At 26.1% G+C, this 27,708-nt stretch overlaps 1 protein-coding gene across 2 annotated transcripts; it reads left to right on the forward strand.

The window, feature by feature from the left end:
- The first annotated feature begins 1,430 nt into the window (after positions 1-1,430).
- Positions 1,431-27,528, forward strand: LOC107442007 (FGGY carbohydrate kinase domain-containing protein). 2 transcript variants are annotated; one of them, XM_021144367.4, is made up of 15 exons: positions 1,431-1,621; positions 1,783-1,967; positions 2,519-2,630; positions 10,517-10,668; positions 11,322-11,407; positions 12,488-12,615; positions 15,629-15,757; positions 16,176-16,264; positions 16,350-16,457; positions 18,363-18,436; positions 20,355-20,505; positions 22,642-22,716; positions 24,696-24,816; positions 25,806-25,962; positions 27,237-27,528. In XM_021144367.4, exons 2-15 carry the CDS (start codon positions 1,785-1,787, stop codon positions 27,313-27,315), a joined length of 1,644 nt encoding a protein of 547 aa, XP_021000026.3. In that variant the 5' UTR covers positions 1,431-1,621; positions 1,783-1,784; the 3' UTR covers positions 27,316-27,528. The 2 variants fall into 2 exon arrangements, 1 of the variants encoding a protein (XP_021000026.3); XR_015432587.1 differs by lacking the exon at positions 24,696-24,816.
- The last annotated feature ends 180 nt before the right edge of the window (positions 27,529-27,708 follow it).

The raw sequence follows: 27,708 nt of genomic DNA on the forward strand, positions 1-27,708 counted from the left end.
TAGCTTAATTGAAACAAAAACGTCTAGCTTAATGATATTCACTGAAATTATGTGGCTAAAATATATAACAGCAAGTGAAATTTTAAGTATAAATAGATTATGGTGATGATGCTGGACAATTATATTTCAATAGACTAGATTCTTGAAAGTGATGATTCTGTTTCGGCGATACCGAATGCTTAATCTGAGATTTTTTTAACTATTTTAATTAATTTTTTGTTGTTGTTCATTTACGTAGCACTAGAGCTGCACAATGGGCTATTGGCGACGGTCTGGGAAACATCCCTGAGGATGATCCGAAGACATTAATTTTTTAATTAAATTTTATTAATTAATGTTGTTTAATGTGTTAATTTCATTGTTTTAGAATTCTTCATTGTTTTAGAATTCTTCATTGCAGGCACTGACAAATAGTTTTCGAAAATAAGGCGAGAAATTAACAATAATCATACTTTGTAAATACTATATTGTAGAAAAAGGAATTAAAACTATAAATTTAAAAATAAAAATAATTTCTTACCGTTGTAAAATTCCCATTTACTCAAAGAATAATAAAAATAATCATTAATGTGTATTTAAATATTTAATACGTAGTTAAAAAAAGGCATAGACTGCATTAGTAATTATTTACTTAGAAATTCCTTCAACTCTAGTTAATGAAATAAATAAAAAAAGCAAAATTAAACTACATTACTTGAATTCCCGAACATTATATTGTGATGATAATAGATTGATACTTTTCAATTGACCAAATTTATGAAATACTGATTTGTTTTAATGTAATGTATATTCTTCCGGTCCAATTTGTGATTGATTTTAATTCAGTAATTCGGCTGTTATGGAGCAAAATTTTAACTTAAAATTAAGTCGAATAGAATAATATTTTCAATGAACTTCAACACATAGATTTCAGCCGAAAAGAAATGTTGATTCGCTGTGAAGAGCTGCATAATCATTTTTTCAGATATTTTAGTGATAAATAAGGCAGTTAGAAGTTTTAAAATCTTTCTTTCATTTCGCACACACTCCCAAAACCGCAACTTTAATTCAGAAAATTTTTACTTATAATTTACAAAGGATGTTCATATGATGTAAGTGATATAACTAAAGGAGCATTGAAATAGCCTTTAGCAGATTGCATCACTTGCGGAGGCCTTTTTGAGCAATTTAAATTTTAAAATAACTACATAAAAAAAACATTTGACAGAAAACAAAATAAGATTTTCGGTTTTAGGAGAGCATTTCTAATAAGTTAGGATTGATAATAAGAAAAATTAAGAGAGGCTGTAATTGTCCACTCCCGGCGCTTTGCGGTTTCTCTGCGGCAATCGGAAGTTAACTGCAGTAAATGAGATTGTCTGAAAAAAGACGCCATCTATATACAATTTTTATCATGTTTTGAGAGCTCCTTCTCTTTTATAGAAACAAGCAGTCCGAAACGTATCAAATAATCAATCAGTATCACAACAAAACAAAACATCTGTTTTTAATTTTTTTTCTTTTTTTCTAGTTTTTTTTCTTCCTATCTATCTTTCTAAAATGATATCTCATTATATTTGTTTCATGATAAACGTGTTCATTACTTGAGCGTTTATAAAATTTTACGAATCTACCTTCAAAAGTATGTGTCCTAAACTTTTTTCTTTCTTTTAAATATACATTTTTTGTCAATTTTTGAGCGAACACATCTGAATTTCTTCTTTTTTTTAAAATTTATATGTAAATTTTTTTGAAGTTTAATTTCTTTTTTTTATTTCATGTCTTATATATTTTATTTATTAGAAATGAAAGCAGAATATTTTGTTGGTGTTGATGTGGGAACTCAAAGTGTACGAGCTGGACTAGTTAGAGTTGATGGATCAGTTGCTAAAATTGCTACTTTGCCTATTACAACATGCAATCCATATGTTGACATGTATGAACAATCTGCTGATGATATATGGGATCTTTGTGTCCAGTCTATTAAAGTTGGTATACATTTCAGAGATGAAGGTTTTTGAAGTGCTGAAGTAAAACAAATGGAATTCAATTTCGATACATTATATTTTACATCTGCTATTTAATATTGCAATTGTTTAAATTTATAAATTATATCTTTCTCTAAAATGTAAATTATTAAGTAAATAATTCAATTATAAAGAGCCAAAAGCTTCTTTTTAATTTAGATTTTGCATTTATTTCTTGATAGACCAAAAATTTGCTATATCAAGCAATTGAAAATTAAATATTTGCTTTCATTGATTTTACTGATGCATTTAAGTCATGATTTTAATTTTGGAATTTTTTATTTAATCAGCATAAATGTGTCCTCTTTTGTTTTATGATGTATGAAATTTCATTTATTTGTTTTACTTTTTTTAAAACATTTTACATGCAAAATAACAAACAATTTTATTAGCGTAACATTAATAAAATTTTGAATTGTGTAATGTTTCTTATGTAAATGTGTCCTTACAAAATCTAATTTTTGTGTCTTATATCTGCTATATGAACTGAAAGAGAATTTTCTTTTCCTTAGCAAGTCATAAAAGATATTGATCCTTGCGTCATTAGAGGTATAGGATTTGATGCCACTTGCTCATTAGTTGCTTTAGATAAGGAAATGAAGCCATTAAGTTTAAGTAAAACAGGTACATCATGTTTATGAAATAATCATACAGAGCTTTTTCTAAATTTATTTTGTGCATTTGTTATGCTTGAAATGAGTTAATTGGTATTCTTGCAAATTTATGTCTTATAATTTTAAGTGTTGGAATAAATATTTATAACAATAAAAATGTAGAGCAAAATCTTGTGTGTTCTGCATTTATTATTTTTTTTCTTCAAATTAATTATTTATTATTCAAATTATTTAAAAATTCTAAAGTGAGAATTCTTGTTGATATCAGCATTATGGTTGGCATTTTGTCTGGGAAAGACCTATTTTTCCAGTATTTTGCAAGTAATCAGAAAAAACTGAGCAAAATCTAAAAAACTGAACAAAACCTAAAAAACTGGGCAAAATGAAAAAAGCTGAAAATAACAAATAGTATAATTGTTTAGCAATAAGTATTGTAGGAATTGTGATGCCACAATTGGCATACACATATTTATTTTCTATCTTTTAAAATATCTTTCATTACTTAAGCTGATTTTTTTATTAATAGAATTACATTTAAAATAAATCACAAACTTAATCTTTTTAAAACAAACATAAAATATTTATTTCTTCTCTTCCAGATCAATGTAACGGATACTTTTTTTATTTCATTACTAATGCAGACTTATATATTCACTGTCGCCTTTAATCGAAAACAAAAATCTATTTATAACTTTTTATTCTAATTTTCCAACGGCTAAATGTTTTGGTTGCATGGTTGTAATAATTCACATAAATTTGTTGGCGACTCGTGATCGCCAAGGTATTATTTTAAACCCAATATTGATAGGCTGGTTGGCTTTGTTTTGGCTATGTAATATTTTAATAGACCGCCAATTTTGGATCTCCTACCAATGCTTCTGTGTCCGTCGGGAACAAATTACATGTACTTTTTAATTTGGCTTTTGATAAGGCAGGTCGTGGGGATTGTCTCCCATGGCCTGACCTATTTTAATATTACTATGCAAAACTGATTCAACTGAAATTCTTATGGATAATATATTTTGTAACTCGAGCTCTGCAAATATACTACTAAATAAAAGCCTTTTTTATTAATTCTAATCCAGTTCAAGTATTATTTTCATCATCTCCTGATTTCAACATCAATTCTTCAACTTGTCAATGCCCTACACCCTCCTACAGCACCTGCCTATCATCATCCCAACATAAATTGGCACCCTGATAACATCTTAGCATTATTGGCACTCTAACTCAATAATCCTTCTTCATAAAAATGGTGCCTAGTTACAAGGAACGATATTGGGTTATTAACGCAAGTCTTTTAAAGCATCTACTGATCTTCAAATCCATAATTTTTTATCTTCACGGCTACTTCATACTAGAGGAAAATGCCGGTGAATTTGCAATGCTGCGAAAACGTATGGAATTGGATGAAGCTTGGTTTACGATGCTCTATTTCGTCTGATGTTCGACATTCCCCCTCCTACGCTACTCGAAAGAAATATCTATTAATTTATGATTCATTATAAAGAAGAAACTAAATTTGTGTTTCCTTCAACTCTCGTCTTGCTTTTGATTTCGTTTTCATCAGGATTTCATCGAACAGTCATCCGTTACGTATCCTTTCAATTATTTATATTTTATGTTTACAACATTTAATTGAATTTAAAATTTTTTTTAGAAGTAAAAAATATAATAGAAAATTTTTAATTTTATTTAATTACAACTTGAAATTTTGTAATTTATCCAGTTAAGCGGCATATTTGATTTTATTATTAGCCTTTTGGTGATGTTTATACAGTTGAAGAATTTATTGAAAATTGAATTATTGTTGGAATTAACTTAAATTCTGAAACTAATATATTTTCACAGGATTTGAATAATTTAGTTTATATTTTTATTTCAGTGATAAGGATTTAATTAATTAATATACAAAAGAAGTGATGTGTAAAATCAAATTTTTCCATATTTTATTTTCTATATAAAAAAATTAAAAAAATCGAGTGTTATATATTTTATTCGAGTGTTGCATTTTTTAAAAATGAACATTAACGATGTTTTCAGTGATTTTAAAGAATAGCAATAACATTTAAGAGCTTTTTATTATTCACGTTTATTATTCTATAAAATGATATTTGAGTTAAGATTTAAATTGCTAACTCTTGAATTAAACTATTTTAACGTCTGATCAGAATGATTCAAATATACTTAGGTTTTCAAAGAAAATGTTTTTGGTAAATTAGAAAGAGTGTTTTCGGACTTTCTTGCGTTTTGTTTTATGGATGCTGTGGGAGCTTTCGTGTTTTTGCACCTGACTTGGCCAGTAAGCAAACTTTGTTATTTTGAAAAATATCTTCAACTCTTGTATTCATATAACAGACAATTTCTTCAAAGCAAAACAAGAAATGATTATAGTGTTGGTTAGGTGTGATTTGCATGTGAAGTTTCTTTAGGTATCTTGTATTTACAGATCGTGAGGTGTTTGACATTCTACTTATTTATAGATTTATTTTCAAAGATTAATTTCTGCAATCAAATTTTGCTATCTGGAATAACAGAACTTAAAATTTTCGTATCATATATTGGTTCTTATAAAGAATTTAAATGTTGTATGATTTAAATGGTCATTTTAACATTATATGTGTTACCGTTAATATTTTGGGTTGATCATTATCAAGAATTGCAATATTACAATAAAATGAAATTGCTTTTATACTGTTTGCCATAAATTGATATACTATATATATATTTATTTCAAGTGCATTTTTAAAATTATTGTTGTTGATTTACAAATGTTTTTAAACTAAACCAGAAATGTATTTTAAATAATACTGATAATAATAATGATATATTTTATAAACCCTTATGCACACTTAAATTTTGCAATTTAAATTAGCTTCAAGCTAGTTAAGTTATTTTGAAGTAATCATAAGTATCAATAATTATCTCTCTAATTTTTTGAGATGTTGAAAATTTCAAATAAGATAACAATACTTAAATATGAAATATTGACAGCTACACAAAAACACAATAGGGAATAACATGTTATTAAAATGTATTATAAGGATTAAGCTATCCCAAAGTGATTCTTAATCAGTACTTATAGTAGTGTAACATAATTTCACCCAGATTTTTTTAAGAATTATGAAGTAGAATAATAAACACACAATTACACACTTGTGTTATCTTATGAAACCATGTTTGCCTGATATTCCAATCCTTTAGAAGTTAGGTTGGTATGAGTGTTTGAAAATTAAAGATTTCAGCCTCTATATTTTTTTCTTTAATTAAAAATTTCATTAACTGTCTCATTGTTGCTGTTGTTTTGCATGGAGGCATCTGTGCAGAATGATTTATGGTGATTTTCTTACTAGGGCGCCAAGTAATTAAAATTCATTAAGTGACATAGAGATATTTTTATAATAAAATGAACATAGTAATAAATAATTCATCTAATATTTTTTTTAATTTTGCAATAGCTATTATATTTATCACAAATAGTTTTTCTCTTACATAAGTAAGCCATTTTATTCATTGCAAGTGCATATTCAACAGGGTTAATTCAAATAGTTACTCACGAATATTTTGTTTTATCAAAACATAAATAAATTGTGGAACTTTATTATATATATAAAAAAAAAAAAAAGAAATTCTATTGATTTGAACAATGCAATTGTCAAATATTTTTTAATTTTTTAATTTTTATTAAATAAGTGTCCAACTGAGCTAAAAATAAAACATGAAATTCAAAAGAGGAAAAATTGAGCATTCATATATAACGTGATAATATTTTCCTTCATTAAAATGAAGTGAATTTTTATAGATGCAGTGAAAAATAAAATAAATAAATAACTTTTATCTTCTTGAATATAATATACTGCCATGATAGTATAAATGATAATACAATGCATCAAATATGCAAAAATTCAGGTTGGAATCCTGATCATAGGCATGCTATAACATTAATTCAGAAGTTGATGGGGTTAAAAAAAAAAAAAAAAAAAACTATAAAATGACTTTACCTGGAATTTAATACTAGATAGCTGTGATAGTATAATTGTTAATACATTGTGTCACAAAAATTCAGGTTGGAATCCTGATCACATGCTTTCTAGATCATATTAGTTAGTTCAAAGGTTTAAAAAAAAATTTTTTTAAATAAAAATATAGATTTACATGCTGCATTTTTAGATAATTTTGCCTCTGAAATAAAAGAGATGATTTTACCTCTTGAAATATAAGAGATGAAAATTTTGCCTCTTGAAATATAAGAGATGATAATTTTGCCCCTTATGAAAAAGGGATGACTAAACCTAGGTAAATAAAATAACAGTCTGATCAACTGTTTGTTTAGAGCTAAAATAAAAGCTCATATTTTTTTGAATGATATGCTCTGCTCAGTATGTTTTTAATAATAAACTAAAGAATTGTATTGACACTTATAATTATTTGAATATTTGATACTAATAAACATTTTATTAAGTTATAATAAGAAATATAGAATATGATATGATAAATTGCACTTATATGTTTAAATATTTTGGATTGTATATGTATATCAATGTAAAAAAAAAAGTATAGATAATAAGGAAAATATTTGGAAAATGAAATGATTTTGCAAATTATGTTATTTGTTACTGATATAGTTTTCTCAAATTTGAGAGAGATTAGAATATCCTGTCCAGGTGAGGACAATGCTCAGCAAATTTTACATCAACAAAGGATTTAATAACATGAATATTGAAAGTATATTTTTGAAGAAAAAAAATGACTGTATGTCGAAAAATTTTTTGAATAGTAATTTTACTTTGATATTTAATTTTACATAGGTGTATATGATTATCTTGTTTCTTGAATATATTATGTTTCAATGCATAAAATTTTTTTTGTAACATGGGGGAGATCCATTAATTTAAAAAAAAAAAAAATCTATATATATACATATTTTTTTTCTGTGTTCAGCGGGGATATATGTGATGCCACAATTGGCATACACATATTTATTTTCTATCTTTTAAAATATCTTTCATTACTTAAGCTGATTTTTTTATTAATAGAATTACATTTAAAATAAATCACAAACTTAATCTTTTTAAAACAAACATAAAATATTTATTTCTTCTCTTCCAGATCAATGTAACGGATACTTTTTTTATTTCATTACTAATGCAGACTTATATATTCACTGTCGCCTTTAATCGAAAACAAAAATCTATTTATAACTTTTTATTCTAATTTTCCAACGGCTAAATGTTTTGGTTGCATGGTTGTAATAATTCACATAAATTTGTTGGCGACTCGTGATCGCCAAGGTATTATTTTAAACCCAATATTGATAGGCTGGTTGGCTTTGTTTTGGCTATGTAATATTTTAATAGACCGCCAATTTTGGATCTCCTACCAATGCTTCTGTGTCCGTCGGGAACAAATTACATGTACTTTTTAATTTGGCTTTTGATAAGGCAGGTCGTGGGGATTGTCTCCCATGGCCTGACCTATTTTAATATTACTATGCAAAACTGATTCAACTGAAATTCTTATAGATAATATATTTTGTAACTCGAGCTCTGCAAATATACTACTAAATAAAAGCCTTTTTTATTAATTCTAATCCAGTTCAAGTATTATTTTCATCATCTCCTGATTTCAACATCAATTCTTCAACTTGTCAATGCCCTACACCCTCCTACAGCACCTGCCTATCATCATCCCAACATAAATTGGCACCCTGATAACATCTTTCTTCATAGGAATAATAATTAAATTCAAAACAAATTGAGTTAAATATAGTACAAGAGTTTAAAAGTTTTTCCATATCAACTCTTAAAAGAATAACTACTTTCCTGTTATTTATTTTTGTTTGAACTGGAATATTAAAATTTATGTATCATATTATTTAAGAGTGAGTTTTAGTGTGTTCTTGAGTTTATGTAAATGTGAATTCCATTTATAATGTATCATAACATCTATGGTTAGTATGGAGTATTTTAATTTAGTACAGAATAATTTCAAAAATCTGGATTTTTAAAATCCAGAAAACTCCTAAAAACTCAAATTTTTTTTATTTCAATTAATATTTTTTTCAAAAAAATAAGCGAAATCATTGTTAAATTAGAGGTAAGGTGCAGAAATTCACATAACTTAATGTTGGCATACCTAAACAAGTCAATCTTAACTATGCCTAATTATGTACCAATAACTGCTAAAGATGTGATAGTAAGATATGTGAAAATTTAGAATAAAATTGCTGTAAATTGAGATTGTCACAAAATGATTACTCAAATGCATGTGCCGGGATACTATTGGGAGCATTTAGATTTTAAAAAATTCCGCACCGATTACTTGAATCAGAAAATAATATCATATAGCGCACAGAGTGCTGCATTAAAATGTAGATTCTCTAATACTTAATTCAAATTTCATGTGTCATAATAATGTTGCTTTAAAGACATCAAGTTATGAAAAACTTTGTAAAAATTGATAACAACTGCTATTAAAACAATTCAAAAATCAATCTAATTTATAGTGAAATCTAGCCTGTCAAAAGTGACTTTAATTTCATTTCAAAGTTTGTATGTTGTAACAATATTTTATTAAAAATATCAAGATTTTAATACCATGAAAAAATGCATCGGGATAACTGTAGGAAGACTCAACAACATGGCCTAGTGAATTTGTGATTTAATCATCAAAAATTAACCGCATAAAGAAGATTACTTAATAGCACAACTCAGAATTTGTGTGTCAAAATAGAGTGTTGAATTATCGAGTTTTTAAAAACCAAGTGTAAAATTGTAGAATTCCTATACCTAGTAGATTTATGATTGAATCTGATTTTTTTTTTTTTTTTGGTATAGTTTTGGTCTTGCAACTTTGCTTTATTGGAATTTTTCAAATACAGAATCTTGCAAGCTCCCAATTTTATATGGTAGCAGAAATTAGACTTGATTAGGATATTTTTACAGTTCTTTATAAATAAAATATGATTTTACTTTTAAGGTCTGTTCTGATTTGTGTAAAATATTGAAGCACTATTTCTTCTTTTTTTTTTAATTTCTTAAGGAATTCATTGAATTTATTCTTCCATTTGTTGTTTTTTAGTTTTCATATACTTATAAACAATATGTTAAATAGCCTGAAAATTAATGCTATTATTTGACTTAGATTTCAATTATAAACTGCTTAAAAAATTGTAATATTTGTCATTTGTTTTTGAAATATAGTTTCTTCTACTTGATTGGAAGAAACCTATTTCTTCTGTTGCAGTTTTCCATGTTTTTTTTTCTTTCTGTTTTTTTTCCACATTGTAAGAAACTTGTCTTCACTGATTTCTGTAACTACTGTAGGGAACCAATTATCCGGAACGATCAGGACCATCGCTATTCCGGGTAACTGATTTTTCTGGTTTTCCGATTCGCTACAAAAAGCCGTTTTTTTTATTGTTAAACCCAACTAAAAAAAGTAATATTAGGAAACAAGCTTAAAAAGAAGAAAAAACGAAGTAATACACTAATGATTATTTCCAAAATGATAGTAAGGTAAACATCTTTCCAAAAAGAAAGAAAAATAAAATCTTATGAGGAGAAGAAAAAAAAAATTTTTTTTTAATGGCGGGAAAATTTATCGAATTTCGTTCCTGTTTTTTGGTTTTCCGGTTTTCTGATTTCCAGATAACGGGTTCTGTACTGTACTAACAAATGTGTACAATGTAAGCATAAGTCCATTTAAAATACTTTTGTAATGGTTTCTGTGGTTCAATTTCATCTTCTTTTGTTTTAGTTGTACCAAAATTGTGTTGCTTATATTATGTACTGAGGTGATAAATATGTGACAATTTTATTTTAGTAAAACTAGAATGTAATTTGCTTTGATTTTAATTTTTTACAACTCTGTTTTTTTTTTCTTTAATTTTTTAAGGAAATCCTGATCTCAATATTATCCTTTGGATGGATCATAGGGCTATAGATGAAGCCAACATTATTAACAATTCATGCCATAAAGTGTTACAATTTGTCGGGGGTAAAATATCACCGGAAATGGAAATTCCAAAAATTTTGTGGATTAAGAAGGTAATTTTTATTTATGGTTGCTTAAGATACTTCATTAAGTAATTCTTTATGGAAATGTTTAATCCTGAGCTGTTGTTTTTTTTTATAATCATGTGCAATCTTTGTGGAATAATTTCTTGCTTTAGTTTCTTTTATTGAAAATAAATCATTAAATGATTAAATCATTTATTAACCATTTCTTTTTTACTTTTTTTTAATTAAAGCATGGATCAAAAACTGTGGATTCACATAATTTAAACAAGTTCATTTAAATAAATTTATGCAAAAAATTAATTGTCATATGCAGTATTATGAAAATGTATATCTAATCGAGAATAATAATTTACCTGATATCTTTTGTTGTAAAAAGCCACAATATTATTTTGTTGATGTTTTTCTATATCATCATACTTTAAGAATGGTATATTTACTAGTTAACACAAAAATCACAGTTTGTTCAGTGAAATAATTTTGATAAGTTGCTTGCCTGTAATCTTTGTTCTTTTTGCAAGAGTTCAATAAATAATAAGTTGTTAGTTATAAAGATTTTTTTTAAAAAAGAAAAAAGCTTTGTTTAACTTTTTAAGAACTTTGTTTCACTGATTCTTAAAGCATTGATCTTATTCTTTAAGTATATTAGAAACATTAAAATAATTTTTTCATTGAATTTTCAGAATATGCCACTTCAGTGGTCCAAGGTCGGTTATTTTTTTGATTTACCAGATTACCTCACTTGGAAAGCAACTGGTAGTTTTCAGAGGTATTATTCAATTTATGTTTAATGTTGAAAATTTTTCACAACACAATAATTGATTATTTTTATAATAAAAATTAAGTTACTGTCAAACCACCGCTCTATAAACTTAAAGACACATCCAAACCCCCTCTTTACATATGTCACTGAAACTATTTTTGATTTCAAATGATTCTGACTTCTTAAAAAAATATTTTATACCTATATTTTTATAGATCTTTATCTCAACCTTTTTCTATTTCCCTGTTCTACTACATAATAGGTAGTTCAAAAGAAGCTTTCTTTTATTCGAAGTTATTATCTAAGTTGCATAATTTATGTTTTTTTCTCTTATGTTATCATTGTTTCATTATCATTTAAATATCAAAAATATTTATTATTTTTCTGCATATATTATATGTAAAACTTTCTATCTCAGCTTGGTTTCAATTTTTTAAAATTTTTTTAATGTTTTATATGATACCTTGTTTTGATGACCATAACTTTATTGTAGTAATTTAGAGATAAGAGCTTTATTTTTACAAGTTTTGTTTCTGGAATAATAATGTGAATCTTACAATTATTAATAAAAAATGCAATTTAGCATTTTTATCAGGCCATTTGTATTTTGTTGGCTACTGTGGCTAAAATCAAGACAGGAAATTAAAACATTTAAATTTTTTTTAATTAAAGAAACGTATTTTATAACATGAAAAATTCTTCAGATAAGAATTAAGTAAAAATTAAGTTTTATATATTATAAGAATAGCAAGTGCAGACAGAATTCAGATTTCCTTGGTTTTAAAGTTTGACTTGGTGAGAGTAGACTGTATTTTGTTGTTGTTAACACATAAGTAAACAATTCATCTTTTTAAAACTCTTACTTGTGTTTGTTTAACTCACTGGCAGTTTTGCAAAAAGGCAAAAGTTTCTCCCCTGCACACTATTTCTCTATCTAATAACGTGAAAAATAGGTTTTACTGTGCACAGAAGACTAAAGGTTAAAATAGGACTTTTTTCGTGCAGAATCGTCAGTAGGTTAAATTGTTTTGAATAGTATATTTTATTTTTAAAAATTACTGAATTATTTTGATAATTATATTTTAGATCATTATGTTCCTTGGTATGTAAATGGACTTACCTCGCTGGAGATTTAGTGAAGGAAGGTTGGCAAGATGATTTTTTCCATGAAATTGGTCTCAGTGATTTGCTTGATATGAACTATAACAAAATTGGTAAAACAGTTATTTGATAAGAATGTATTATCAGATTTATTTAACTTGCTTTTATTTAACTCTACATTAATTTGATGATCCAAATTTTGTTTTCGAATTAAAATTATTTTCAATGATATTAAAAATTATTTTCAAATTGTAAAAACATATGTTCAATCAACAGTATTCAGTCTTAACAAGTATGATAAGACTGCAATCTGAGCATTTATTTTTAAAAAGTCACTACCAAATAATATCTATTATCAGTGAGAAATTTAGTGAATGTTTTTATTTACTTAAAAAAACAGCACTGATTTTGCCAGTAGTTGCCACTAAATTGTTATTGGAAATTTGTTGTGCATGTGTTAACTACACTAAAAACTACTGCTATAGAAAGACACAAACTTTAATCATCAATAAAGTTCATTCATTTTTATCTTCAATAAATTTTCTAGTGTAAGGAAAAATTCCTTCATTTTAAAACATTTTTTAATTATTTTTGTAAATTATAGGTTTTATATCTTTTAATTTCTACCAACACAGGTTTAAATAGCAAATTCATTCAATCCCTGTGCTCATATTATAAACAAACTGACTATCATTTTTTGTATATCATATTTGCGAGTTCATATTCTTATGGATAGATAATTTTCTAATGTATTTCATTTTTACGTAATTAGAGTAACATCTTGTTATACTCTCCTTCACATTCACGTACATCACTTTTTTCTTTTGTCTCCTTAAATAATTTTGATACATTAAAAAATTTTATTTTCAGATTAGAATTCCAAAAGAACTTAGTTTTTTTTTAACCTATGAAGAAAGAAATTGTTGATTAGGATAGTTTTTTTTTTAACCTATAAAGAAAGAAATTGTTGATTAGGATTTATTGTAGATGAATGTCATTGTAATTTGAAGTACAAGACATGTAGAGCCTTTCTAATTTTAAATAAACTAAAATTTTTTAAATAAGAATGTCAGAAAGCAACTTATGGTTTATTTTTAGTGCAAAAATAAGTAATTTTTCTTGTAACTATCCCAAATATTACTAATGAAGAAAGTAACAATACTAGCAAGTGTATTTATTTTTCATTATTTTCATAAAAATAACAATGCATAATTTTTAGGAGTTATTATTTTTATGAAACACACTTTTAATTATCTAACTGGGTTACAAGAAATTACTGCACTGATATTACAAGAAATTACGGCACTTTGAATATTCTTAATATCAGTTATAGGCATATGCTTAATTTATTTAATTAATTTATTTTTATTAAAATTGTTATTCTCATCCTTCTGCAAAGATGCAAGCTTTACTTTGTTTTTGTATACTGTAGCCAGGATTTTTTCCTTTATATTTTAACCTTTTTTATGAATAACTAGTATTTAAAGGATTATTATATGTAAATAATATATATATATATATATATATATATATATATATATATTGTGATGATGCTATCACAATCCACCCAAATTTGATACAGTTTGGCTCTCCTCTAAATTTAAAAGCATTAATTTTAACGGTGCCTTGCACCTAGTTTATCTTAACTACAACCGAGTGTTACGCCAAGCCGGTTCCCCGGATGGACGCTATCATTCAAGTATTCGAAGTGTTTTTACGCTCTGTGTTGGTGATCGAGAAATTTTGTAAGATTCTCTTTCCTTCTCTGCGTGCTCGTTTTTCTGAACTTTATGATTGTCTGCAAATTACTAAGGTTGCGCATCTTATGCGAATCTGGTAATTAGGATATAACAAATTTTATATATATATATTTATTTTTGAGATATAACCAGCCGAGCATGCAGAGAAGGAGACACGTGTTCTCGGATAGGAAATACACGAGGTGATCCAGTGCTCCTCTTTCCAATGAAGATGTTTTTTTTGTTGAATGGTGACAAATAAATGATTAGCTGTGAAGAATCCAGGACTCTTTATTTTTCTTGGACCAGTGTTCCTGTGGCCCCACTCATACGACACGTGCACATGGCAGCAACGTACCATATATATATATATATATATATGTAATATAGAATTTCTCATACGAGTCATTCTATATTAACTGGTAAGCTTAAAACATATGTTTCTTATCAAGTTTAAGATGTAGAAGTCGGTCTCTCACAAAGAGCCATAAAAAGTCAAGATGAACCAGATAAGGCCAGATAAAAGATTATTTTCTGAAGTTAATGGGCTATAATTCGACGATGAAGATAGTCCCAGAAAGTTCCCACCGTCAGAGTGGCGAGATACTTTTAGCGAATCAAAACCTTTAAATTTTATAAATTGAATGACGTTTCATTCAGATAAGAAAATACTTGCAACCACGCCCTCTCAGAATCTCACTTTAAAAGCTCAGGACAGGCAAAATTGAGCGTCTTTTCCATATTTTCAATGGCTAGATAAAGCTGGGCCAATTCCAACAATCCCTGCAAAGGGGGAAACCTGATGTAAATATCCCACGCATAATGTTTGCAATACTCCATCTAACGAAATAAAATGCCTTTTTAACAGAAGCAGCCTAAGTCTCTTCAATTATCTAGCCTTTAAAGACGTAACATGACATATATATATATATATATATATATATATATATATACAGAGATGATTGTGCTTCGGAAAAAATCCTGATTTCCAGATTTTTCACTAATTGCTATCCGGAAGTCCAAGGTTCAGAAGTTTCAAGAAATCATCGATCACATTTATGTATTTAAATTCTTGTATATTTTATTTAAAAATATTAGAACTAGAATTCATGCTTGGCATGTCTTTCATTTGTAAATATTTCTTCTGGTAGAATAATAAATGAGATTAGAGATAAAAGTAAACTTATACGTAATTATACAATTAAATTATGCTGCATATAATTTATTTAGAATCTCATGTTTTGAAAATATCAATGATTTAAATTTATAAAGACATTAATTTTTTAAAATGCATCGTTAATTATTTTACTTAAGAAATTTTTGAGTTGGGCTCCCAATTACCCCTGTATGTGTATATATGTATATAATTTGGTTATTAAAATTACAGGTTCTGAGGTATTAGAACCAGGACAATTATGTGGACAAGGTTTAAATGAAGATGCAGCCAAAAGCTTGGGTCTAAAAACTGGTACTCCAGTTTCTATATCAATTATTGATGCACATGCTGGTGGTCTAGGTAATTTTTTGAAATGAAATACTTTTATACTGTAATGAAAATTATATTGCTAAAATATACCTGCAACAAATATAATTTCATGATAAATTTGAGATTTGATTATATGATATAAATTTGAGATTTGATTATATGAAATAATAGTTAATATAGAGGAATGTAAATGTATTTATATTAAAGCTGTATATTACTCTCTCTAATGTTTTTCATGTTTTGACCAGAATAATTTTTCTTGGCTAAGTCTCATGTGAGTTATAATTACATCTTACTATCTTTAATACAAATGATCTTTTAAATATGAAGTATATGAACTAAGACAAAAATCTTATCTGTAAGGTTTTTACAGACAAAAAAATATGCTGTGATTTATTATAATTTTATTAAAAATTGTACTCTTTAAATAATCATTTATTTCTTTTAGGTGTGCTTTCTTGTTCAAGTACTATTGATATGGGAAATATTGAACAGCGTCTTGCTCTAATATGTGGTACATCTACTTGTCATATGAAGGTTTATGAATGTATTACAAAATTTGCTTTGAAAAGACAGCGCATTATTGAAAAATCATTTTTTAAATACATTTTTCCTTATCTAGGTCAACAAAACACAGTTATTTACTTCAGGAGTGTGGGGTCCTTATTTTTCGGCAATGATACCTGGATATTGGTGTAGTGAAGCTGGTCAAAGTGCTGCCGGAGCTCTAGTAAGTTTCTTCATTTTTGTATATAAAACCTTATTTCTTATATTTCTCAGAATATTCTTTTAATTAAAAAAAATAATATTTTAGATAGGGAAACTATTTTAATTGTATGATAACATTGAATTGATTTTAACCTCATAAGAGAAAGGTTGTTGCAAAAAAATTTTTTCTTAAAAACTTAAATGTGTAGGAGAAACGGGCACTGTTTGATCAGTACTTGTGCTCATTATCAACTAAATTACTTCACTTGCATAGTTACCAGCAACACATGATTTTTTAATGCAATTTTTCATTAGCTTTTTTATTTTAATGTGTTGCTTTTATTTTCTAATGTATTTTCTTGTTTAAATTGATAGTTTTCATGCATTGTTTCTTTAAAGGTTGTTTTAAAATTTCTCTTTGTTTTTTCATGTTCGAGAAATAATTTCTTTCAAATTATTTAGATCTTGAGATTAAATTCATTCATAATGTATTGTGTAAGTAACATAACTTTCACAATAATTTATAAGAATGCACTTCATTATAAGAATAATTTTAAAAATATTTCTGTTGTTTGGAAAGTTATTCAAACTTGGTTATTTTTATTGTTAGAGACATAAATTCAGGATGCACTACTTAAAAGATGGCTTTTTTATTTATAATCATTATAATTCAATTATAATCATTATAATTTATTTATAACCATTATTTATAGAGGAAGTTAAGAAAAAATTATTATCAATTTTAATTTAGATTTATACGAAAGTGTAAAGTGTATTCCATGTAATTTTGATTAATACGATTTTTACAGAAAAATTATTCTTTTCAAGTTTTTTTTTCTATTTAGATTTATCTTTTTTCCATTGATATTTAATCTGAAAAATATAAAATAGCTAATTATTTAAACAATTTGTTCCCATGTTAAATGATTTTAAACTAATGCCAAAGGTAATGTGGGCATTTCTGTCTAAAATTTCAACAACATTTAAGTTACATTATATCAAACAAAACATTACATTGAATCATAAAAATAACAGATCATAATTTAAAGTTTTTCTGTGTTTTTAAGTAATAAAGTAACAGATGTGGGTGCATTGAGGGAATAGTTCTGTTTTTTATTCCAAGGCCTGAAAGTATCCCAAATAATTTTTTACTTTATTTTTTTAATATTTTCTAATTTATTACATTGTTTTATTTTATTGCCATAAGTGAAGAATATTACTAAGTAGATTTCCACTGTCGTTTCCAATCCAATCCTTTACAAAATATGCAATTTACTATATATTATACAGGTCACTTTAAATGTTTCTAAGATGGTAAAAATTGGTATATATACTGAAAACTGGAGCATCTCTCTTTACATGCAAAAATTTATTTAAAAAAGAAACTACAGGTTTTCTGTGTGTGTGTGTTTTTTTTTTCTTTTTTCCTTTTGGAAAACAGTAAAAAGAATGATGCAAAAATTAACTTAAAATACCAGAAATAAAAACTACAACTGCGGAAGATAATTATGTACATTTTGCTTTTCATCTAGAAACAAGCTTCTGTCGAAATGTACTCCCCTAAAAATGTTTTAATTAATTGTTTCAAATCGCTGCTGCATTTTAAATCCATTATAAATACTATTGTGGCTGATGTAAACCTTGCTAATTTGTCTATTTTAGTACTTATCATTTCCTATATAATGTGTTAGTGCAAGTGTATTGGTTTAATAATTGTATTTTTTAATAATTGCATTTGTGTATGGGTTTATAAGTGTATAGGTTTAATAATTATTTTAATAATTGTATTTTAAAAATGTAATCTGCATGCCATGAAGATACAAAATCACTTTTTCTTTTTATTCAAGAAAATACTTTAAATGTTATTTTTTTTTTGCACAATTTGATCTTTTTTCAAAATAAATACAAACTGTTTTATTATAAACAGCTAGATCATGTCATCAACTCTCACCCAGCATCGGCTGCTCTAAAAGAGCAAATCGTTCTTCATAATGATGGCAGGTAATATAGAAAAATTTAATTTTTCTTTTCTTTTAATGTATTTTATTCCTGATTGAATAGTGTTATTTCATATTGTAAAACATATATTAATTTAACAAACTACTCATGCCATAATATTTTTAACAGGATAATTAAATTTAGATGAATGTTTTTAAACTGGAAATTTGTAGTAGATTCATGCCATTTGATAAAATTAATAGCTTAATTTAATAATGTAAACAATTAGTTTCAGTTTAAAAATGCTTTTTTTTTTTTTTTTTTTTTTTTTTTTTTTTTTTTTTTTTTTTGTTCTGTTCACCTAAATGCAATGCAAGTGCGCTTGTTATTTATTTTTGTAATTAACTTAATTTTTTTATTTAAAAAATTCTAAAAATTCTAGCTTGAATACTTATACAATTAATTTATTATAATTTCAATTATTTATTTAATAATGAATTTTAATTCGTAAATAAACATTCATAAATTGTAGCATTTACCCTCTGAGTATATACATTTAGGTAAGCTTATAGATAATTTTTATCTTTTATAAATCAACTTCCCCTTGAATAACATTTGAACTACCTTGTATGTAATGCCGAGAACGTATAGATTGAAAGGTAAAAAATCTAATTTCAAGTATTGAAATGATTTTTTATTCATTTAAAAAACTGAAATTCTGTGAGAAATAAATTTTATATATATATACATATATATATATATATATATATATATATATATATATATATATATATATATATATATATATATATATATATATATATATATATATATGATATAAGAAGAGAGTGAATTGAGAACGCATGTGAAAAGGTACTAACTTTTACTAATATTGCCTGCATAAATGTTATAACTAAGCTTACCAGCTAAAGCTTGTTGTGATTTTTATTTTATTTTGAGTATGTCTAACGATGGTGTCGCAGTTTTCCATTGTTGTAGGTGTATTTTTTAATGGACAGAAAATCACGTGGTAGGATCCAGTTTTTCCCTCATTTATTTCCGAATTGTTTTGATTGTCATCAGCATAAAATTAATAAAAGTCGTAAAGTTATTGTTTTTCTATAAATATTTTTGTATCCCTAATTTAATGTTATTTTCCTGTACTGCTATTATTACGCTTTTAATTCATGAGTTTAAAGTTAAGAGAATTGTTGCTTTTTTTATTTTTATTATGAAGTAATTATGCGCTATATTTTTTAACATAATGTTATTTAGAAAGGTGGTCTAATCTTATTAACCATTTATAAATTTTGTTTTTGTGTAAATAACATTAATATACTATTATAAATTACAGTTAAAGAGATCTGATAAATGATTTAGAACTTAATGATCAGCTTCATGCATGATGAAATGCAAGCAAAAATGGTATTTAATGTATTTGTCCGTTTGGTAAGCAAAAATATTAAATTTCGGTTATGAACGCATCAATTTGTCACTTCTGTTAATATAAAATTACTCTTCTGTTCACCTATAGATCTAAATATTTATAATATTAATAGATAATAATATTTGGATTAGGGAAGTGGAGGCACAAGCATAAGCAAATAGAATTCCTTTTAGTATATATATGTTGAGTAAATAATTTTAACTTTAGTAGAAAAACTGTTTTCTACCAAGAAACGACAATTAAGGGGAAGCAATCATTGTGGGTTGATAAGCAGCAGCAAACAGGGGGTTTAGCCCCCTAGTATATATATATTTATATATATCATTCTATGTTATGGTACTTAACACCAAATTTCTTTTTGTTAGACTAAATGTTTTGATTTTTTATTATTTAAACACTTCTTTCTGCCATTGTGTAGATTTATTTTAACCATCATATTCTTTTAGAAAATGAATCCAGATAAATTACTGGGAAAAATTTTTTACTTTTTTTAAATACCAAATGACGTTACAATTATAACATATTTGTTTGCAGACATATAACTGATTTGCTAAATGACCTAGCCATAAAGTTAACCAAAGAGAAACAACTTAAATCCTTAGCTTTTCTAACATCCGATTTCCATGTCTATCCTGATTATCATGGAAATAGATCTCCTATTGCAAATCCCAATCTGAAAGGAATGGTAAATGATTCTTCCTTGGTTCTAAATGTTTTGTCTTTTGTTTTCATTAAATTATTAATCACAGTGACGCTGTAAAAGTATGGCTGATTATAAATGAGAGATAAAAGTAAATGCAACTCTTACATTTATCATATTGTGTGCTTAAGCCAGGAGACATATTATGTGCTTTGGAAATAGTATCTGATATTAAAAAATAGGACAGTAGCGTCAATGATAATATTTCATGATATAAATAAATATATTTGGATTTTAAACTATATTTTTTTTTAAACTTGAATGTAAGGAAGAAACATTAACTTAAAAACTAACATAAAAATATATCATTATGGCTTAAACTTAATATAATTTTTTATATCACTGCAATTAAAAAAATTATAAATAAAATTAATAAGTGTAGTGATAATAGAACTTCATAATTTTAAATTCTCATTTCAAAAATGTAAAAAATAAAGTTTCAAAAGTAAATAACGAATTCAATAATTGTAAGTGAACAAGAACTAGACAGTAAAAAATATTAAATGTTGAGAGCCAATGCCCAGATCCTGTTTCGCCAAACTTGAGTCTAAAAAGCATTTTCTAAACATTAAAAGTGTCGTCGACTGAAGAACCACAAGTTTAAGGTTTAAAAAATTAAGTTTTTATTTGGAAATTGTTTCTTCCTTTCATTAGTATGCCAATTTACTAATTTGCTCATTCACTAACTCATTCCTTCCTTAATTTACTAATCAGCCAATTAATTTATTTGCTTTCTTTTCCCCTTCATTCTTTTTTCATTTGTTACATCAAGAAGCATTCATAGTCAGGGTTACTATATAGGCATGCTATTTAAAAGTTTTGTATTAAATAATTGTAAAAGTTCATATCCTTTTTCTGCAAATTAATGTAGATTTTAAAAAAAAGCAAAGTTGAGCAAACAAAAATATATTTTTTATAGATTTTTCATGATTCACATGGCAAACAGGTTAGGTATTAGAACTATCTTTTGTGTTCCTTCTTTTTGCCCATGTAGTGTTGATAACTGCCTGTAGATGTAAAGAACAATGAAATAGGCAGCTATAATTTTCTGTATAAAAGTAAAATATTTTGTTGTCATCGATCTTCAATGAATTCTATCCATTGTTCTCTCTTCAAATATCTTTCTTTATCATATCATAAATTAGATTTTAAAATATGCATTTTTAGTAGTTTTTTTTTATTTTAAAAAAACATTTAGGCAAGAAACAAAAAAATTAAAAGTCTCTTTTGACCTCTTAGTCAATATCAGTGACTACAAAATTGAGTTTACATATTATGATAAATAAAAGGAAATAAAAGCACTCACAGGGAGTGAAACATGAAACAGTTAGCACAATACAAATGTAGTTTTGTTGTTATTTTGTATAATTTAACTATCCTGATAAAAAAAAGATGGTTGATTGGAAATATTTCACTTAATGATACTATTTAAACGCTTTTATTTTTTCTCATTGTTGAAACTAGCACATTTTTTATTTATAAATTTAGTTTTCTGAACCTAAAGAATTTTATTTTATAATGTTAGTGCTACTAAAAATTTAGATGCAGAATATTGAGAGTTAGTTCTATATGTTGAAAAGTACCTAAAATTTTTTATAATAGGCATTTGTATGATAGATCAGGATTTTTTTTAAGAAATATTTTACATTTTAAATACTTTTTTAATTAACTATTCAACTATATATTTGTGTAAAAATTATTTAGATTAATGTTTCATCATTAAATGATGTAGAAAAAAACTGTTTTGCTGGTCTAGAAAGCAATCCCTGCCTGGTTCAAGGTTGATACATAAAGAGATTATTTATATAATTATTGTTCTGTTTTTTTTTTTAATTGTAACCTGTCTACATACTTATAGCAATTTGATTTCCTCCATTTTTTTTTCAAGAAAAAGGTGATTCAGTATGAAGAATGTCTACTTAAATTTTCCCCAATGCTTTAAATTTTGAAGTAATAAATTAATTTACTTTAAGCATTGTACTTAGCTACTCATTAAATTTTTTTTTCATTTCAAATAACATTGTTTAGTTAACTTTGAAAACAAAGTTTGTTTTTTAAGTTTGTGTGATATGTTATTTAAATAGCTTTATTTGCACTTTTTAAATAGTTTACAATTTTCAGATATGTGGTCTAACTTTATCAAGTGAAGTTAATGATTTAATAATGCAGTATATTGCTACTGTTCAAGCATTGTCGGTAAGATAAACCTTATTTTGAATATGTAGAAAATATATGTGTTGAATAGATTTGTATACAGTTACAAATATAAGTAATAATTTAAAACTTTTTTTATGTATATAACTAAGAAATAACATTAATTTCTTTGAAGGATTTTATTGCTTACAGTACAAATGTAAATAATAAAGAAATATAGAATTGAAAGAATATTTTTTGCATGAGCAAAGCACAGCACTAGGTAGAGACATACAAATCGATGTGCTTCCTTCTCCCTTCCTGATGCTGTGAAAGTGTATTTAGTTGGGCTAAACAGCTGTCTTGTAGAATGTGTATATAAAGCTCTTTTCTTCATCTCTGCGTTGTGTCACCATTTTTCATGATAAAAATATAATTCAATTTTCATTTTGAGTTTTTTACTGTGAGGATTATACTTTGATAGAAAAAGAGTATTTGAAAATTTTAATTTCTGTCTCTAACCATAAGGGCTGAATATTTATTTTATCATAAAAAATTTATTAAATATATGTGAAAACAAAAAATTGTGCAGTAATATGGTACTTTAAGGTGAAATGTTTAATTAAATGGCATATTTTCCTGTAACTATTTGCCAAATTTGCAAAATGTCCCCTCTGTTACACTGCATTTTTTGAAGTTAATAAAAATGTGTAAGCAATTTAAAAATTCTTATAATAATTTATTTTACCTTGAAATGTGATAATTAAAAAAAAATTACAAATAATGTTTAGGATGTTCCAAATCACAGAATATAGCGGAAATAACAGTGCATGTCAAATTTTCTTTGTCCCCTCTGTAACTGACGCTTTTAATTACCTGGCAATTAAATTATGAGGCTCTTTTATTATTTTATGCAATTAAATTAAACATTGCACTTTAAAGTAGCATATTATTGCATGATTTTTTGTTTTCACATATATTTAATACATTTTTAGGATAAAATACCTGTGTGATTTCCCCTCTGTTATGTTTGGAATTCTACCAGTGCAATATATTGAAATACATGTGCCCCCCTCCCTTCCCACATTAGGTCACCTTATTCCAGGTGCAACCAGGAAGAATAAGTATTTCATTCACTAGTTACAATAGTAACAAATGTGGATTCTTTAGTGCCTTCAACCTTCAGTAAAGAAAATGAATGATCACGACAGTTATAGGAGGGGCGAAACTTGCAGAAGGATTCTATGATATTCAAAATATTTATGACATCCACAGCCCAACATAAATTTAGTGTGAGTAAAAATACAAATGAAACACTTCCCTCTTCTGTTCGGACTGTGTTAAAAATAAAGTTCTTATTTTTTATCATTGAAAAATTTAAATCTTTTCTAACCAAAACAGTTAAACATAGAAAAAAAATCTTTTAAAACTACTTATTACGTTAAAAATAGAAAGAAACTACGATTGCACTTAATTTAAAAAAGAAACGTTCTTCTAATAAGACAAAATCTTTCGTCTCCAAATCTTATGTTTCAATTATTTATTATAAAATATGTATATTACTGATAAATAAGTTTGCAGATAAGATTCACATGATTTAAAAATCACACATTGAGATTCATATTCACACAATTTATTTAAATAAATCAAATCTAGCACCGATATTTTTATTCAAACGTTGATAACATTCTGTGGACAAATACTTCCTAACATACACTTTTTATATTGCTTAAAGTTCATTTATTTTTTCAATCATTTAAAAAGTGTTTTTGTGCATAACATTTTAAGATTTCTCTTCTCAGCTTTTTTGTTTTTCTTACTAGTTAGTTTTAAGGATTGAAACTAGTTACAAGAGTTAATCAATTGCTTTCAGAAAGTTTTTTGAGATTTTGTGTCCGCTGAAAGTTTTGTATTTTATTTAAGTCTGGTCCTTAGAGTGGATGCATTCAACAATTGGAAACTAAAATTGTCGCATTTAAATTCTGTAGGTACTTTATAATTATGTTTTTAGTTCAAAGTATAAAATTAGAATTTTTTTTCAGTATAGCACTAGGCATATAATCAGTGCTCTTGAAAATAGTGGACACACGATCAAATCTCTGTTTGTCTGTGGTGGTCTCTCAAAGAATAAATTATATGTTCAAATGCATGCTGACATTACAGGTATATAGGAAATACAGTAACCTCTCATTATATTATGTGTTTGTTGAGGAACAAGATAAAAAGCCTTGATCTCAGTTAAAAAAACGCAGATTAAATAATTTTTGAAAAAATAAATATTGGTTCCACAAGCACTTACTCTAGTTTTAAGAAACTTTCATTAGTTAAGTAGAACTTTTACAAATTAAAACTGACTTTAATACTAATATACTGGTTTTAAAAATTAAAAACTGGTGTGGGTTATAAGCTAGTTTTTAATATTTCAATTTCTAAAATTTGGAGTGAGTATTATGAAACCAAGATATATTTTCACATAAATTAGTTTCTACAATTAGCTTGATTTTTTTAAACTGAGTTATAAGCTTTTGAAATCTACTAGTTCAACAATGCTTATGTGATGAAATTGACCATAAAAAAAAAATTATTAGTTAAAAAATATAATAGTAATTTTTGTAGTAAAATTTAAAACTTTATTTCATTAAGACAGGAACTGTGGATGTAGACTTTGCTGTAAAATTTAATGACTATAGAAAAATTTACTTTCTACATTTACAGTCTAACTCATCTGACGATACCAACGATTTGAATTACATCTTTTTTCAAAAATAATGGAAAACATGTAGGATAAACATCTTAAAACTTCCAAAAATGACGAAAATCAAAAAGATAAACGTCTAGAATTTTCTAGCAAATTTTTGTTATAGAGTAACAACCACTTCATTATATAGGGAATATTTTGAAAGTTATTAAGCATTTTGATTAAAAAATTTGTTATAGGAAGAAGGTCGATATAAGCAATTTTCTTTGAAAAGAGACAAAAAGACAAGAGAAAGTTAGTTAATAATTTATAAAGCAAATTGCTTAGGCCACTGATGGTTCACTATAGCATTTTATTGTGTTCACTATAGTATATTATGTATCAATGATTTTATTTTTTTTACAAAGATGGTATATATTTCTCAATCTATATTAAATGAAATATTTATTTTCAGGATTACCAGTAATAATTCCATTAAACTCTGAGCCTGTAATAGTTGGTTCTGCAATCTTAGCTGCAAGTGCTGCTAAATACTATCCTTCGGTCTTGTCAGCTATGTCTTCTATGTGTGGTGCTGCCACAGTTATAAAACCCAATATTGAAGATAAAAAGTAAGAAATGATTGAAATCTGTTTTTTGTAAAGCTCAAAACTTTTTTTTAGCATAAATTGGGTTGAAAACCTGCATCCCACCAGAACTTCTGATCACACTGAATTTTTTTTCTTAAAGAATAAAAAAAAATTTAAATTTTGAATTGCAAAATTGAGTGATCACTTTTTAATTCGTTCAATTTGCACAGATTTCATTGTAAGCCTATTTCATTTCTCGATCGCCTTTTCAATGGTTATTACTACTTTATAATCGTGCAAAATTTCGCACAGTTTTTAAAAAATCCCATTTTTAATACGCTATTACGATGTGTGAATTTCGAATTAGATAAATCACTCATAATAGATATTTGCTAAATCACTATATAATGATATTTGCAGGGATGATTGTGAGCCCAAGTTAAAATTACGGAAAATTTCTTGAGTAAAAAAAAAGTTTAAATCGAAAAATTTGAAAAAAATTTAAACAAGGTTTTTCCTTTTTCTTAATATTTCTTAGTTTACTTAAAATATATTTAAAATTTTACACATACCTATGATGACCTGGAGAAGTAATTGAAATTTACAAATATGTCTTTCTATCTTGAGTTTATTATAATAACTGTTTACTGATAAAAAATGAATATTAATCTTGAATTTAAACTTATAAAGTATCAGGCTCTCCCTTACAAACAAATAAAATAAACTGTGTTTTTAAGTTCCAACTTTGAAATTTTGATTTCCGGAAACTTTTGTGATCAATGATTTTTTTAAACGTTTGAACCTTCGATCTCCGGAAACTTCCGGATCACGGTTAGCGAAAAATCCGGATTTTTTCCGGAGCACAATCAGCCCTGTATTTGCTAAATCAATTACTGATAAAAGGGAAAAATTTTTAGAAAAAGTATGTTTTTTTTTTTATGAATTCTAATAATTAAAAGTTTTTAATTTTCTGCAAATATACTAATTTTTTTCACATAAAAACTTAGTGCTAGAGAACACTAACGTTTATATAAAAATTATCATATTTGCCACCAACTTGACTAAATGGATCATGGTATATGACAATTAAGACATTTAATAAAATTTTACTCATATTTTTGCTATTTTCATGCTTTAGGCTACTAACAGCAACTATTTTGTTCATTTTTTATGTGGCAATTCTGTGTTTTAGACCTGAAGACCACCAATGATTTTGAATGCTGTCTAAAATCCACATAATTTTTTGATTGATACAACAATTTAATTCAATACGTGTATTTAACAAACTGTCAGTGATACTTGTTTTTTTTTTCCAGGTTCCATGACAAAAAGTATCAAGTTTACTTGTCATTGTTAAAATGCCAAGAAAAAATTGTTGAAATTATGACAAAGTGATTGTTCTGCCAACAAAATGATACTCAAACAGAAGATTTATTTATATTCCTATATATTTTTGTAAAAGAATCTAAAAATTACTTTAAATTTGTTTCTTAATATAAATCTTACTAAAAAAACTGACAAATAACTCAAGATCTTATTGTGTGTTACAAAATAATGAACAATGTGACTTCCAAATGTCTTTCAGTAATAAAAAAAAAAAAAAACAAAGATGCATTTTTAATGCAAAGAGATTATAGTATTTGTTTGCATATAAAGTTAACAATAAAGTCTCAGAAACATAAGATCTTTAAACGAATGTTTTCTTTTATTTGTTGGAATATTATCAGGTTGTAATAGAAAAGCAAACTTTTTAATCTATGAAAGCATTTTCAAATAAAAAGAGATATT

The sequence above is a fragment of the Parasteatoda tepidariorum genome, chromosome 3, assembly GCF_982258835.1.
Source record: "Parasteatoda tepidariorum strain Cologne lab strain chromosome 3, Ptep-v5.0, whole genome shotgun sequence".
In the NCBI taxonomy this organism is placed as follows: domain Eukaryota; kingdom Metazoa; phylum Arthropoda; class Arachnida; order Araneae; family Theridiidae; genus Parasteatoda; species Parasteatoda tepidariorum.